The 14,587-nt window shown below is 31.9% G+C and overlaps 1 protein-coding gene across 1 annotated transcript in view; it reads left to right on the top strand.

The window, feature by feature from the left end:
* Positions 1 to 14,587, top strand: part of LOC128989336 (lachesin-like) — a 245,261-nt gene that overhangs the window by 222,604 nt on the left and 8,070 nt on the right. Inside the window, exons 3-6 of the mRNA XM_054411217.1 lie at positions 8,163 to 8,225; positions 10,469 to 10,572; positions 11,405 to 11,633; positions 14,274 to 14,429. Of these exons, the coding sequence (XP_054267192.1) occupies positions 8,163 to 8,225; positions 10,469 to 10,572; positions 11,405 to 11,633; positions 14,274 to 14,429 (552 nt within the window). The remainder of the gene's footprint in view (positions 1 to 8,162; positions 8,226 to 10,468; positions 10,573 to 11,404; positions 11,634 to 14,273; positions 14,430 to 14,587) is intronic.

Genomic DNA, 14,587 nt, shown 5'->3' with positions numbered 1-14,587 from the left:
ATAGGTTGGCATCACTTAAAGATAATAACACTATGAGCAGCTGATTGACTATTATAACTACGATTTAACCTGTCATTTCGTGTTTATAGTTTCGGTATTTCTGAACTTTCTGGACTTTTCTTTTAAACGTTTTTAAAACATTCCTACGAGCTTAATAAACAAGAAAATACCTTTAAAGCATTTTTTTAGGCGCGGAAACCACTTCAAATTACAAAAACATACGGAACTACATTCTCAAAACGCGGAGCACATTTCTTGCCGAGGAAAATAGCGGAGTGATACGGACCAGGTACTACTTTCTCTAGGGCACCTATTTGTGTTGCCAGCTGAACCGAAAAACGTGTTGTATAGTGTTTTAAAGACTAATTATTTAAAAATTGCTCTCGTGTGCAGCAAAGTGCCACTTTGCCCACTAGTTACACAAATAACTATTTCCTACAGTCACCCGACAAGGGGGCTTCCTTGCACATATTATAGTACAGAAAACCTTACTTTGACTCACAGTTTGTACTTTGGCGCACACCAGTATTCCAACCAAACAACACAAAACATCGTGCTTTTATTATGCACGTATTCCGTGTACGCTTGAAAATAATTTGGCAACACTTAAATATTTTACGACTACGATCAGATAGTGCAGCGTTACCAATTCGTTCAATTTTTAGATTTAACTTAACATTGTTTGAACAGTGTTTGAAAGACTAATTATTTATATGATTTATTGTAACTGTAGGAAAAATATAATTTGCAACACGAGTGCAAACTGCACTAGTTACACAAATAACAATTTTACTGATAATAAGAGATCTGATCAACTTCCTTAAAGCATTAGTGCTAGTATTGATTCAGCCAATACCAAAGTTGGTTACCGTTAAGTAACTGTAAAATTCATATACTTTACGGAACTCTTTTGCGTAAAGCAAATTATAAACATGTTTTCTCACATCTATATCGATGACCTCTTTTGTGTTTGCAAATAACCTGCAACGATCTTATTTATATGTGATAAGTATCTCGTCAAAGACAACGAAACTACTGCAATACATAATAATATTATATAGTTAAAGAACTTATTCATCAACTTTATACAGGTAATTGGGGAGAAAAGTGTACCCGCTTGTTGTACATAATAAAAGCTAAAAAAAAAACAGTTTATACACTTGCAGGTGAAAAACATTTTATCTAGAATATAAGATTTGAAACCACAAACCGATGAACTTTCCAAAGTCTAAGCAGAGTAAAGCGAAATGTTAAAACAATTATGTTTCTGTTTGTTCATTACGTACATTAAGCGAGTTTTCTCCTTGTATTATTTTAACATAACTTACCTTTACATTTTTACGTTATGTAGATTATCTTGTGAAACTAATTATTTTAAAATTATCTGGCAACCAACAACAAACGTATTCTTATTTAGTAAGCATAAATGATGCATAAATTTTATTTGAGAATAGTTTTTAAGAAAACTCAAAAAGAAGAATACATTTTGCAAGAATAATAAAGGAACAACCAATGAATTTTAATGAGGTCATAATTCACAGTGGTTATCAAAGTTCTTTAATGTACAGTTTAATAAATGTAGCGGTGCGTTTATACAGTACATTTTTGTTTTACGTAAAGAACTACACAAATATTGTAATTTTTTGGAGACCGTATTTTGAAGATCCCTTTCACATACTTTCATCTGGGGAGTCGTTAATAAAACCTTTTTCTATGAAATCGGCCAATTCCATTAGGAAGAGTCCACTGATTAGAAAGGAGGACCAAAAGCCAAAACATTGGGTCATAGCCAAGAGAAACCGAACTGTGCCAAGCTTGAAAAACAGATTCCAATTAGATAACCTGAAAACAAACTTTTCTTTTCAGCGTTGGGTATTTAACCTGAAAATTATGCTTCAAATTAGTAGATTTTTCATAATTATTTTGTTGTTGATTTAAAGTGTTTTTGTTTTTATTATACTCTGCCATTATTATTTTTATTTCAATCTAGCCAATAGCTGTTTTTTTTTTACACACACCGTGTTCTAAAACGAATCTATTCTACTGCTTCATATACAAAGGGTCGTACAAAGTCAACCATGGCTAATTTTAATTATGGCATCTTTAAGTTTAATAAAACGTTTTTATTAGCTCGCTTTCTTGTCCGCTACGAATTTCGCATTACACTTTTTTTAGTACCTTCAATAGTAATCAGCTGTTCGATAAAAATTTACACGTTTGAAATTTCAAAACATATAGTTGGAATATTGAGGTGCAGTTGGAAATACAGTGTATTGAATTGCTTATAGAGATGAAATCTGTGGTGGTATGTTTTTTGTCTCAGGGTTGTGAAAGATCAAGTGTGTCGCTCACAAATCTTGAACATAGATGAACTAAAAGCAAAGACGAAGCAAAGTTAAGCATTTTGAAAATATCGAATTAAATGTACCCCAAGGTATTGACAGAGCTGGAACCCAGAATTTACTTTCTTCAAGCAAATAACGGAAAAATCTTTGAGGTACAGTAATGTGAAACCATGGTAGTAAAAACTTAAAGAAGATAAGAAAACAATTATATATAAAGTTAGTTGTTTATCTATAATAATAAAATGTTTATGTTATTTTACCTTTTATTCATTCTTTTTGGGCCTCCCTAGACTTCAAAGCAAAAAAAAGTAATTATTAAGGTTACTTATGATATCAAACGAACCAACGTAAGACCCATTAAATTTTTGGGTCAAGGGTACAATAAGCAATTTGTTTTAGTTTACTTTTAACCCTGGAATCTCTCAAACGTTAATTCAAGTAAATAAACTATTCTAGATAAGAATTGTAAGGTAATATTTTTTTTTTTAAGAATAAAATAGAAAAATCATATTTACAAGGATACCTTCATTTTAGAACTCCTTACGTAGGCCTAAGCCCATTTTTTAACAATCTTTTTGGAAGTATCTATGGAAAGAAACACCTAGGTAAGGTGTATTTCTGCTCTTCTTTTTCTAAGATTAATTGTTATTATCAGAAACAAAAGACAGTCGGACTCTTAAGATATTGGATGACTTCCAAGAGTAATTTTTAAGACAAAAGCTTAAGGAGAATACCCTTAATGACACCTACGTTCTTAGATAAATTTATAAATCTGACTATGTGTGTTTGCTTTTACAAAAGCTTAAATTTTGTATATTAAACTCGAAACATATTTTTCCTAATTTATTTCATATTTAATGCAAGATAGAGCTCATATGATCATATATGCGAAATAATATATATATTTTAAGCAATAAGGTCTTTAAAATTTAAAGTATTAAACGATTTAAATAAACATTGTTTGCATTTTAAGAATATAAATAGCTCATTTCATTATTGGCAAGATTATACAGAGTGTTCCGAAAGTAAATAAGAGAACTCCAGGAAATGGTTTTTTTTTATAAAAAGAACCTCTGTACCATTTCCTGGAGTTTGGTTTTTTACTTACAAAACATCCAGTATTCCCTGATCATATTGAGATTTTTATTAGCATAACGGTAATTTATTTGATGCATTGCTATATTTATTTTAAATAATATAATCTTATTTGATTTTTTATGATCTTAAGTAAAACTGTAAAAATATTTTGTTGGTTTGGAATTATTAATATTCATGTTCTATAATGTAATGAATTTAATTTATTTTAGTCATTATGAGGTTTAGTACATTAAATATACATTGCCTTTATTGTATATTCTGTTTTAAATTGAAATACACGTACATTTGAATAAGATTGGCTGGAAGCCAGGGCGAAGAATATTTTATTTATAAAGAAAGAAAGACATGACTTGTGATGTTTTATTAAAATGTCTCAATGAAAGGGCCTTACATTGTAACTTCTGTATGAGAAAATATATTGATTTGTCGATCAGTCAATTTCCTATATTTCGTATACATATCCTTAATTCAATGTTTTACCAATAAAACATTTAATAAATTATAGTATGACTGAATATAATATTGACCATACGACTTCATCTATATATTATTGGTAAAAAGTAAAGTAACTTTACATATTGGTCGATAGACAAACAACCATTATCGTGTTTTAAATGTTCATTGTAAATAATGAAACCCAAATTTATATGAAAATCTTAGTATTTTCCAATTTTACCGTATGTCAACTTTCACATCCTTATTACATTGGAAGATAATTGTCTCAGCTAGTTATTTACTTAACCAGTCTATATATAGTTAAAAGTTTAAATAAGTTTCTTACCTTCTACAATTTTTAACTTTTCATACTGCATCATAATAAGGTTATTATTTACCCAACAGATTTTATTCTATCATGGATTACAAAACATACGTAAGATAACAAAATCTGGAAACTTATTTTAAGTCTTATCTGTATCCGATTTTTTAAGTATAGTGTATTATTTTAGGGATCTTCTAATAATAATTTATTTTGATAACATAATGAACCATGATTTCACACTGAAAAATAATTTATTTTCCTTTCAAGCGCCATATCTCGTTCCATAAACCATTTAATCACCCCTTACCTTATAACTTTTATTCAAAGGGAAATCCTACACGTCCCTAGCCCGGTAATAGAAGCAATGTAGTTGATATTTAGTTTAATTTGAATTTTATATATTTATTGTTGTATGAATTGTTTTATAGAAGTAACAGTGTGTAATTTGAGTTTAAAAACAAATTCTAATTTTTTTTACAAAATAGTTAGAATTATTGTGTTTGTAGCATTAGTTGGGGCAAAAAATAATTAAAAACATTAGGGCTATAAAATAAATAGTCACTCAATTCGGTCTCCTATGGCATTCCATAGTAGTGTAGTTAGTGGTATGGGTGCTTTTTCACATTTAAATCAAAAGTGGGAATACCTGCCATTTTGAATAGGGGCAGAATACCTATCTATTTCGGAAAAAAAATACAAATTTGCTACCAAACTTAATTATATTTTTCTTCTCTAATATCCATCCCCATTGACCAGGTATCACAGCTGACTGTTGCTTAGACAAACGCTGTCATTGCAAGCTGGTAACCTCTGCTGTTATTGCCAAACTTTTCTCATAACGATGGTTGCTTGTCACTCTTTCGTTTCGTCGTAATGAGTATTGAAGTGGTGCAATTTCTGTACGTGCCGAAAAAGCAATTCACTTCACAAAGATGAAATTAGTGACTTTTTGACAGTTTTAAACAATTACTGGAAAGAGTGTATTTAGTTCAACAGTATTATATTTTCCTGAAAGTTGTGTAATGTTTTTGTCCTGATGAGTTTGTAAAATGTTGGATGCATTATTGTTAAACTACTATTTTGTTATGTTTATCTTTTAATTTTTATGATTGACAATGAAGAATTTCAAAGTACTATTGTTAATTTATATGATAGTTGTTATAAAAAATATTAGTAAGATAGCTAAAACTGTTGGTTATTAAACGTGTTATCTTACATAGAGGATCATGTTAAAGGTTATTACAAGGATTTCACTAATTTTTACACACTTTTATGAACCCTATTCATATGCTGTTCTGTTTCATTAATGACTTTTAGAACTTTTTAAAGTTTTAAACTTTACAAAAGCATCTTTCTCTTTCATTGCCCGATCCATACCTTCTTACAGCTCTGCTGAATGAGAGGTAGTATATACAAGTTTTAATTCTTTGAATACAGAACCTTTTTTATCATTATATCTGATTTCAAGAAAGGCCCTCCCATCGATAAATATTTTATTGCTACACATTTTAGAACCAATTGTCTGATTATTTAGCATCTTTCGTCTGATAAATAGTCACAAAAAGCGATAGCTACTACATACAAGGTTTCAAAGGTCGTACAATTTGTTATTGAATAACTCCCCAACATTCCAGCATTTACACGTTTCTACATAAATATCCAATGATAAAACTGTGTAAATCAACAAACTCAATTTACGATAGACTAACTACAATATATATAAAATTAAGACTAGCCACAGCTGCACTCCTATACCATCCCACTTTTATACGTTTGAAAGGACCGACAGTAATGATAATTTAAACCGTGGTCTGAACAAAAACAAGAGTTTTATTCAGAAGATTGTACAACAAAGGATGGGCAGTCATCACGGGCTGTTGACTCCTACATTGTGTGGAGCCATCGCGTATTCATAATCCTAAAACAATGTTTTTCGCTTTCATAAATCTCGCGTCATAAGTTGTCATCTGCTTTTTCAAGCTCGTAATACACAGGGTGTCCTATGAATGGACTGAACATTTTGATTTTATGTTACTTGTATGTACTAAACATTTTGAAACCTATAATGTAGTAGTCATAAAATGCTAGGTGTATACCCTTTGTAGGTTAAGGTTTTAGTAGGCTTATACTCTCATAAAGTAGGGTATGCAAATATTCTCTTAGCTTGTAAGACCCCTAACACTTGTCTTTGTAATAAATGTGCTACAAAATAAAAATGGCAGCAGATAAAAGGAAACCTTAAACCAGTAAATGAAATTCGCGTTATTGGTTTAAAATATATTCATTGTTCAATGAACCCATCTACAGTGTTGCACTGAAAATAGCGCTCAGCAAATAAATTTAATCATAGTAAGCATTATCATATAAATTACTTTTTTTGTAATTTTAAATGTTTACTTTAACTTGTAAATATTGTAAACCTTTCAATTGAGTATACCAACATAAATGTTAAATCAGAAAACATTGCCTATTGAATAACCTAAATTACAGTCCAAAATTAGTCAAACTGGAACCCATCTACGGTGACGCCCTGGAAATAGCACTCAGCAAATAAATTTAATCATAGTAAGCATTAATTCTGTGCCATCCTTAAAGGTGTGGGGATCAATAATTCGTATCAATCGATAGTTATTAATAAATATACATTGTGTACAAATTTGTCCCTTAAATCTACGCCATGAAGTAGAATTATTCTAGTAAAAAGTACATTTTATATGCTTTACAACTGAATAAGGAAATCAGGTAACAACTTAGGAAACACCCTTTTATAGGAAGCAAATAAAAAAATCTATAAATTATTTGAAATATTTTGTCAATATTTTTGAAACATGCTTTCCAAAGAGTGTAGAGTTCCAAATGAAAAACCAATGACAAGTAATATAAAGTTTGACTTTTCAACCTACATAAGGCAATCTGTAGATAAATCTGGTATTTAGTGACTCATAGATATCGTTATCAGTAATTGCTTTCATAGCAACCATAGCATTAACGTTTGTGGATAGGACAAAAAGGTGGGATTGAACATTTAAGAATAAATATAATGATTCCAGAATCCTTATACTCTATGGAGACGTAAACACATTAAAACAACTTTACAGAAAAGTAACAATTCCCGAAAACTATATTTTAGTTACAATAACAACTGTGTTAATGTATTCTAATTTCAGGCAACCAAGTAAGTAAATAAATAATATATAGACTTTTTTTGTAATTTAAATATTTACTTTAACTTGTAAATATTATAAACCTTTCAATGGAGTATACACTTTACCAACATAAAAAGACAATGTAAGACTCAGCTCATCTTGTATCAAATGAAAGATCTTTCTTTAAGTCAGTAATGAGAAGGTTGCGTGTACTGGGAATGTTATCTAAAGAAACCTTGGTTGTATTTATATCGGTAAATATAATCGATAAGGCATATTCACCTTTCGGCGAATCTCTTGCTAGAGTTTCAAGTAAATTTTAACTTCATTTACAATGGTATTACCCTATCATCTTCTTAAATGATCTGTGTTCAGTTCAAATTGATTGTAGTTATTTTGTTTTAAAAAACATTCATAAAGTACAATATTTGCGGACCCAAGAAACAACATTTTACGTTCCCTGGTGAAAAACAGTGATTATTTGATACTCAAAGTTTTGAGTATCAAATAATCACTGTTTGTAAACAAGGTAAACACATGGGTGAACAATAAAAATTTTATATCATGCCCACTATACTAAACAACTTAACAAAATGAGAATCATTCATTAGTTCCTTGGTGCGAAAGATAAGAATGTAACTTCCTTATGGCCAATAAACAAGAAGCTAGAAAGAAACGATTGTAAGAGTAGGCCAACTGCATGAACATTTCAAGTCACAAAATCTACTGTACAGTTGGTATGTGTACGAACTAATTAAAATATATTCGTAGTGAGTATTCAAGGAATGCAGTATCGTTTGTTTATTGTTGCAGGCCGGCGAGCTAGAAGCATCGAGTCGAATGGAATTCCAGCGCCCGTGGAAGAATTCAACAATGGTATGTTCCACCTAATAAAGTTACATTCCCATTTGATGCCACGCTTTATATTTTTTGCGCTCTCTTTACTCTTCCACAGTTCTACCAGACTAGTAAGAGAACTGCAAACGTTGTAATGGTTTTGTTCGAGATGAAAAAATACAATTGTTTCAAGATAGAAGATACGAGATGTATATAAGTTATTATCATTAATTTTGGATTTTAAATGATCATTGAAAATAAAGTTGTGTCATAGTTTTTTTTTCAAACAAAACAAGTACTTTGGTCTAGATTGTATTATAAATTAGCTCCACAGACACAAATATTGCTAATTAGTTATTAACTTACGAAACTATGTATAAATATGAATTGGAGGTTCAAATTTTCTTGTAGTTCAAAGGTTGGCCCTGGGTACCGGGTTCAAATGTTTGAATTTACTATAGTTTTATCAATGCGCTAATAAATGGTGATATTTTTTCCCATTTAACCTGTATATTCTCTTAGTAAGAAACACATTTGATTGAAAATTTGATCCAAAGCAAGGGTAGCATTCTCTGCATATGACCACAAATAAGACAAAATCCATTCAATATTTCCCTAGAACCCGGGAAATTATACAAAAACACTGCCATAATAATTTTCCCTCGCAATAAATGTGTTAATAAAATTAAAGTATGAAGACTAATGATAAAATTATCTTTAGTATTAATGTATTTTTATCATAGTATCTTTCGTGCTAGAACCTTAGGGTATACTAAAGTACATTATAAAATAATCAATTTAATAACCACTGTATCATTTAAATGCTGTGAAATGAGTTCACTAACGTGTTACGCACTAGTAGAAGAGTAATGGGGGGTAAGCTATCATCCAGTGAGATCGTGGGTTTTTTTCACCAAAGACCCCAGTTAAAATCCTGACAACACCATTTATGAACGTGCCTCAAGTAGTTGCTATTCATATGTAGTCCTCTACACCTTCTATGAACGGTGTCCACTGCTAATTTGGTAGACTTGAACCACATATTGTGAAGGATAACCTTCAATTAACCTTCGATATTTAACCTTTCTGTTCGGTGTCCTCGCAAACAATAAAAGTATTAACTGGTTTACAGGTTAGTTTCAAATGTTGATGTAGCACTTTGGTTGAGAGTTAAGTTTCAACGCACCCCTTTGATCTTATAAACGAATATTGTTTCAAACTGTTAGAGCAGTAATGTACTTGGTCGCTCAAACGTTGTCCCTAAACATTATTATATTACTTCAACCTTATATTGACAGTTACAAAGTACGTGACATTGGAAATAATACTACAATATTTTTGAATATATTTAAACTCCAGTTGTTGTGCTAAATAAATCCCATAGTATTTAAATGATGATTTATGAATAAACAAATAATCATTTCCTTTTCACGCGATAGGGTTTGGCAAAGTAAATAATACAATTTTCTTCTACGTTATAAAATAAAGTTTTTAAATATTTAGCCTTCAACTGCATTTTTATTAGTTCAATTACATCTTATAGAACCTAACTCACAATCGTAAAATATTTACACTTTACACATAGTTTTTTTTTTTTTTTTTTGCCTAAAAACTAAATATATAGCTAGTAGAAAATCATTGAAAATGTATTTGATTTAGTCAAACCAAGGCAGGTTGTATTCTCAGGTACCTCCTTATTCTCGTCTAGTGAGTATCAAGGATTATTTGTAAACCAAATGTTATAACTGCCGCAATTTAATGGTCTCTTCAGTTCCTTGTTATTGTGTTGAGATCGTTAAGAGAAACTCCCCGTGTAAACATTTGTTCAGCGGAACCTCAAGACCCTTAACTTCAAACAGTACAAATAAAACATCAAGTGGATATTGAGCTGTTCTATCAAGACCATTCGTAAATTATATCTTGTATTTTAATGAAGACGAGGTTAAAATCACGGTTACCGGTATAGATTATGTAGTGTATGCAGTTTGCTATTATATTGATTATACTGAAAATATGTCCTACAGAGGCGCTGTAATTATATGTCTACTTACACTTACATATTGACAGTCCTACAGAGGTGCTGTAGTTATATGTCTACTTACACTTACATATTGACAGTCCTACAGAGGTGCTGTAGTTATATGTCTACTTACACTTACATATTGACAGTCCTACAGAGGTGCTGTAGTTATATGTCTACTTACACTTACATATTAACCGTCCTACAAAGTTGCTGTAGCTATATGTCTACTTACACTACATATACATTGTTTGTCCTACAGAGGCGCTGTTGCCGAGGTTCGCTGAGCCTATACAGAACGTTACAGTCACTGTAGGTAGAGACGCTCTACTTGCCTGTGTCGTCGACAACCTTAGAGGCTACAAGGTAACTTTGTATTTACCATACTTTACACAACGTTTATTTAGTATGGAAGTAGTGTTTTAACTCCAAATCTATCGATATTAGTAGCCAAGAAGGTCATACAGAGTTCCGTATACAAAAGTTGAGAAAGGAAAACAGCTGGGCAAAAGGTTATGTGAAGGTAACATTCATGGTGCGTTTTCCTAATCAATAATTTTTGTTGGAAATGTTTATTATTCAGTTTTAAATTTAAATAAATGTATGAATCAGTTTAGTTTAAATGTAGATTTAAAACATCCTAACTTAAACCCGAAAAAATCCTCTTTACTCTTACTTTTATAAAGCGAGTCGCTTTTGCAAAGACTTTTTGCGGACATATGTTCTTGAACGATGCTTGCGTACATAAGGTTGATTTATTGGTATGGGTTTGAGTTGTCCTTCGAAATCTCATTTCCTCACATCTCATCATCGCCATCGGGGTTGAATAGTCTGTAGAATGTGTGTCTGTAGTCATAGACACAGTCATACATACCTAATATAGCTATATGTAAGTACAACTGTGGTTGTAAAGCTTGCACGAAAACATTCTTGTATCGTAGTAGTTGGCGTAAGTCCAACTCGATACCCAGAGTATTATATTTAATAGCTTTTAACTTTCATCCAGAAAACCTAGTCATACAGTATATACGGTTACATAACTTATAAAAAGGCTCATATTAAAACTTAAACCAGCATCTTCGTGTTGTAAAATACGGAAAGTGTGTGATTTCACATCTAAATTGAGAGTTCCTACTCGTACATATTCTAGTAGATCTAGCTGTATAACGTGTAAGGTACAATATATAACGTGCACCAGGACTTGCGTGTGTCCTGGCAGGTGGCGTGGGTGCGAGTCGACACCCAGACTATTCTGTCCATCCATCACAACGTCATCACCCAGAACCCGAGGATCACCCTGAGCTACAACGACCATCGCTCGTGGTATCTCCACATCAAGAATGTCCAGGAGACGGACCGTGGCTGGTACATGTGTCAAGTTAATACTGATCCTATGAGAATGCGGCAGGGTTACCTTCAGGTTGTTGGTAGGTATAAAATGTATATTTTAAATCATATGATTTTGTAGTTCTACTTTTATTGAAATAATACAACGTAATTTGCCTATCACTGCTAATCACTTAGTTCTTGAGAGACCACTAAAGATTTTAGGTGTGTTTTCATACTATCAGTGAATTATACGCGAACAATCTGTGGTATTGAGTTAATGAAATGAGTTATAATCCAAACTCTGGATTTTTGTAATGTTTCTGAGTAAAATTAAACCCAAATATGATTCCAATTGTTATTGATTAGCTATTGCTTTTTGGTAAAAAAGAAAATGATTTAATCTTTTTTTCACACTCCGTGCACAAAGCTTAGGTGGTTTTAGGTGAAGATTTGCATCCCCTCACTTGATCCTACCTTTAAAATAATTGTTCAATAGCTAAAACAGCTACAACATATCAATTATCTATCAATCAATCATTGATATGGTGACGCCCCATATGTGAGTTGAGTATACATTACAACAGGTAGTGAGTGGGAACTTCCCCTCAAGCCACCTAAATGTAACCGGACTGTCGTAGGAGCTGTGCACAGAAAAATACAGTAACAAAAATACAACCTTAATACAATAAACACTTTTTGGCAAATTTAAATCGTCATGAGAGTCTGTTTCCGTTTTACTTTTGTTAAATGGCATAATTAATTTATAACTAAATGTCAAAAGCATCTAGGTTCCGAATCACCCCCACTTCAAATCAAATTAGATAATCTATATATTAATTTGAAATTGTTTTTCTTTGTCATAGCTATTTTGAGAGAACGGCTGGTCGTAGAAACTCGGTAAAGGTGTCTAAAGAAAGGTCTTGGTCTGTAGATGAGCCATCAAAAGAGACTCGTGGTAAATTCCCTTGGGGCTCTGCCCCAGTGGCCTTTAAAGTCCCATCCCATGTTATTCTTATGGAGGAAAACGGGGTTTTTGTCACAGCTAATTTGAGAGAACGGCTGGGTGTAGAAACTTGGTAGGGGTGTCTAAAGAAAGGTATTGGTCTGTAGGTGAGCCTTCAAAAGAGAAACGAGGTAAATTTCCTTGGGGTTCTGCCCCACAGGCCTTTAAACTTCACTCAGCAATTGTATTTACATTATGACCATATGGATAATTTTACACTACCAGCTATTAATGAACCAGCTGTTAATATTAAAATTGTATTCAAAGGTCTACTGAAACTGTCAAAATTAAATGTTTACATTATTATTTATGATTTTAAATTGATTCTCCACTGCATGGCAAGTTTTTTATAGTTTCTACAAAATGATGAATTTATGATTAGTTTTAAATGTTTTGTTCAAAAATCTATGCTTTATTGCTCTTAGAAAATTTTAAATTATGAAATAAGTGTGACATATCATTTTCAAATGAACATATAATTATTCCTTATCGGGTTATCTTATATATATTGTAAGGTTGAAATTCAAGAAAGAACACCAGAAATTAATTTATTGGTATGAAAGTTTTTGATAATCGGGTTGAAAATTGTGTCATAGATGAGTAACTTACGTTGAGGATGAGAGCTGTGTTCAAGTTTTGGAATAGACTAACTACGGAGTATGTTTCATCTATGGTTTTGGTTAAGGAGGTGAACTAATGTCAATTCAGGTATTTAAACAAAAGTGTAGGCCTACAGGGTTTTTACGTTGATGTACACATGTAGCTAGGCCGAACAATGCATCTAAACCTCACTACATACAAAACATTCGGAAACACAACAGTATCATCACATCTCATCGCATTTGCATGATTTGTTATCAAGGCTGGACTAGGTTATGGATTTGGTTCCGCAAATGTTCAAGATTTGTGATCAAATTTCCTACAATTATGGTTCATTCCATCCACGAAAAACATGCACAGCTTTATGTGGTCGATATGGCCAGGTAAAACTACCCCATAAGTTAATGAATTATCAAGTAAGAACAGGATGATTAAATACATGGGTCGATGTGGCAAGAGAAGGAATTAAAATTGCTTAGATCGAAGTAAGAATGTTACTGCTATCTGGAGAATCAGATATTTTTATCAAATACAAAAAAAAACTTATTTAAATGCTGATAAAATTCTGTATTTTTATGACCAAAGATGAAGATTTTACTTATAAATCTGGATACAATCTGAATGATTTTTCTAAAGCAGATGGAATTAGTTGTTAGTAATAAATATTGACTCTTTCCGTAACATGATAGACTAATTATATGAACTCATTCTCCCATATAGTGAAAGTGGCTTTGACATGAAACAAACTCATGAACAAACAATTAATTATAAAGACTCCTAAAAAAACCTTTTGGGCAACCTAAAGCCGATAAAAAGGTAGGAAATATTGTGTTAAACGAATTCAACAATCACGTTTTTTAGGGAACACAATCGTCATACTTATTATTATGCTTATCCTCCCTTCATTTAACTAAGATTTTAATGACTTCACTCTATCTATCGCAGTTAGCTGAATTTACATAAAACCTCAAGATTAACCGTCGATTTCGACGGGGTTCCACTAGTACTATTTAAATGGGAAAGCTTTGGCCACTTAGTCAATCAGTTATACTGATTTTTCCGTAAAGGCCACCTACACAAAGTGTTTTTTGGTCATATAAAGCTGATGTAGACTAAAAAACCCTAATTTTCACAGTGCCACCCAGTATAGTAGACAAGGAGACCTCCACAGACATGGTGGTGAGAGAGTCAGCCAACGTGACTTTGACGTGCAAAGCTGTTGGTTATCCCGAGCCTTACGTCATGTGGCGAAGAGAAGATGGCGAGGACATCAACTACAACGGCGAACCTGGTAATCATCTAGTACAAACATGTTTTGGATAAAAAAAACAAACTTTGTTCTTAAACTATATAGAACTTAAAGAAATTTAAGTTATTACGTTTTAAGATTTAACTTCAGTATAAAAATATCCATTTTAATTTATAACTGACTAGACTGTTTGATCATAA

The sequence above is a fragment of the Macrosteles quadrilineatus genome, unplaced genomic scaffold (assembly GCF_028750875.1).
Source record: "Macrosteles quadrilineatus isolate MER2022 unplaced genomic scaffold, UCM_ALF_1.0 Scaffold_3__2_contigs__length_128488019, whole genome shotgun sequence".
Lineage (NCBI taxonomy): Eukaryota > Metazoa > Arthropoda > Insecta > Hemiptera > Cicadellidae > Macrosteles > Macrosteles quadrilineatus.
This window is presented reverse-complemented; position numbering and strand designations above follow the sequence as displayed.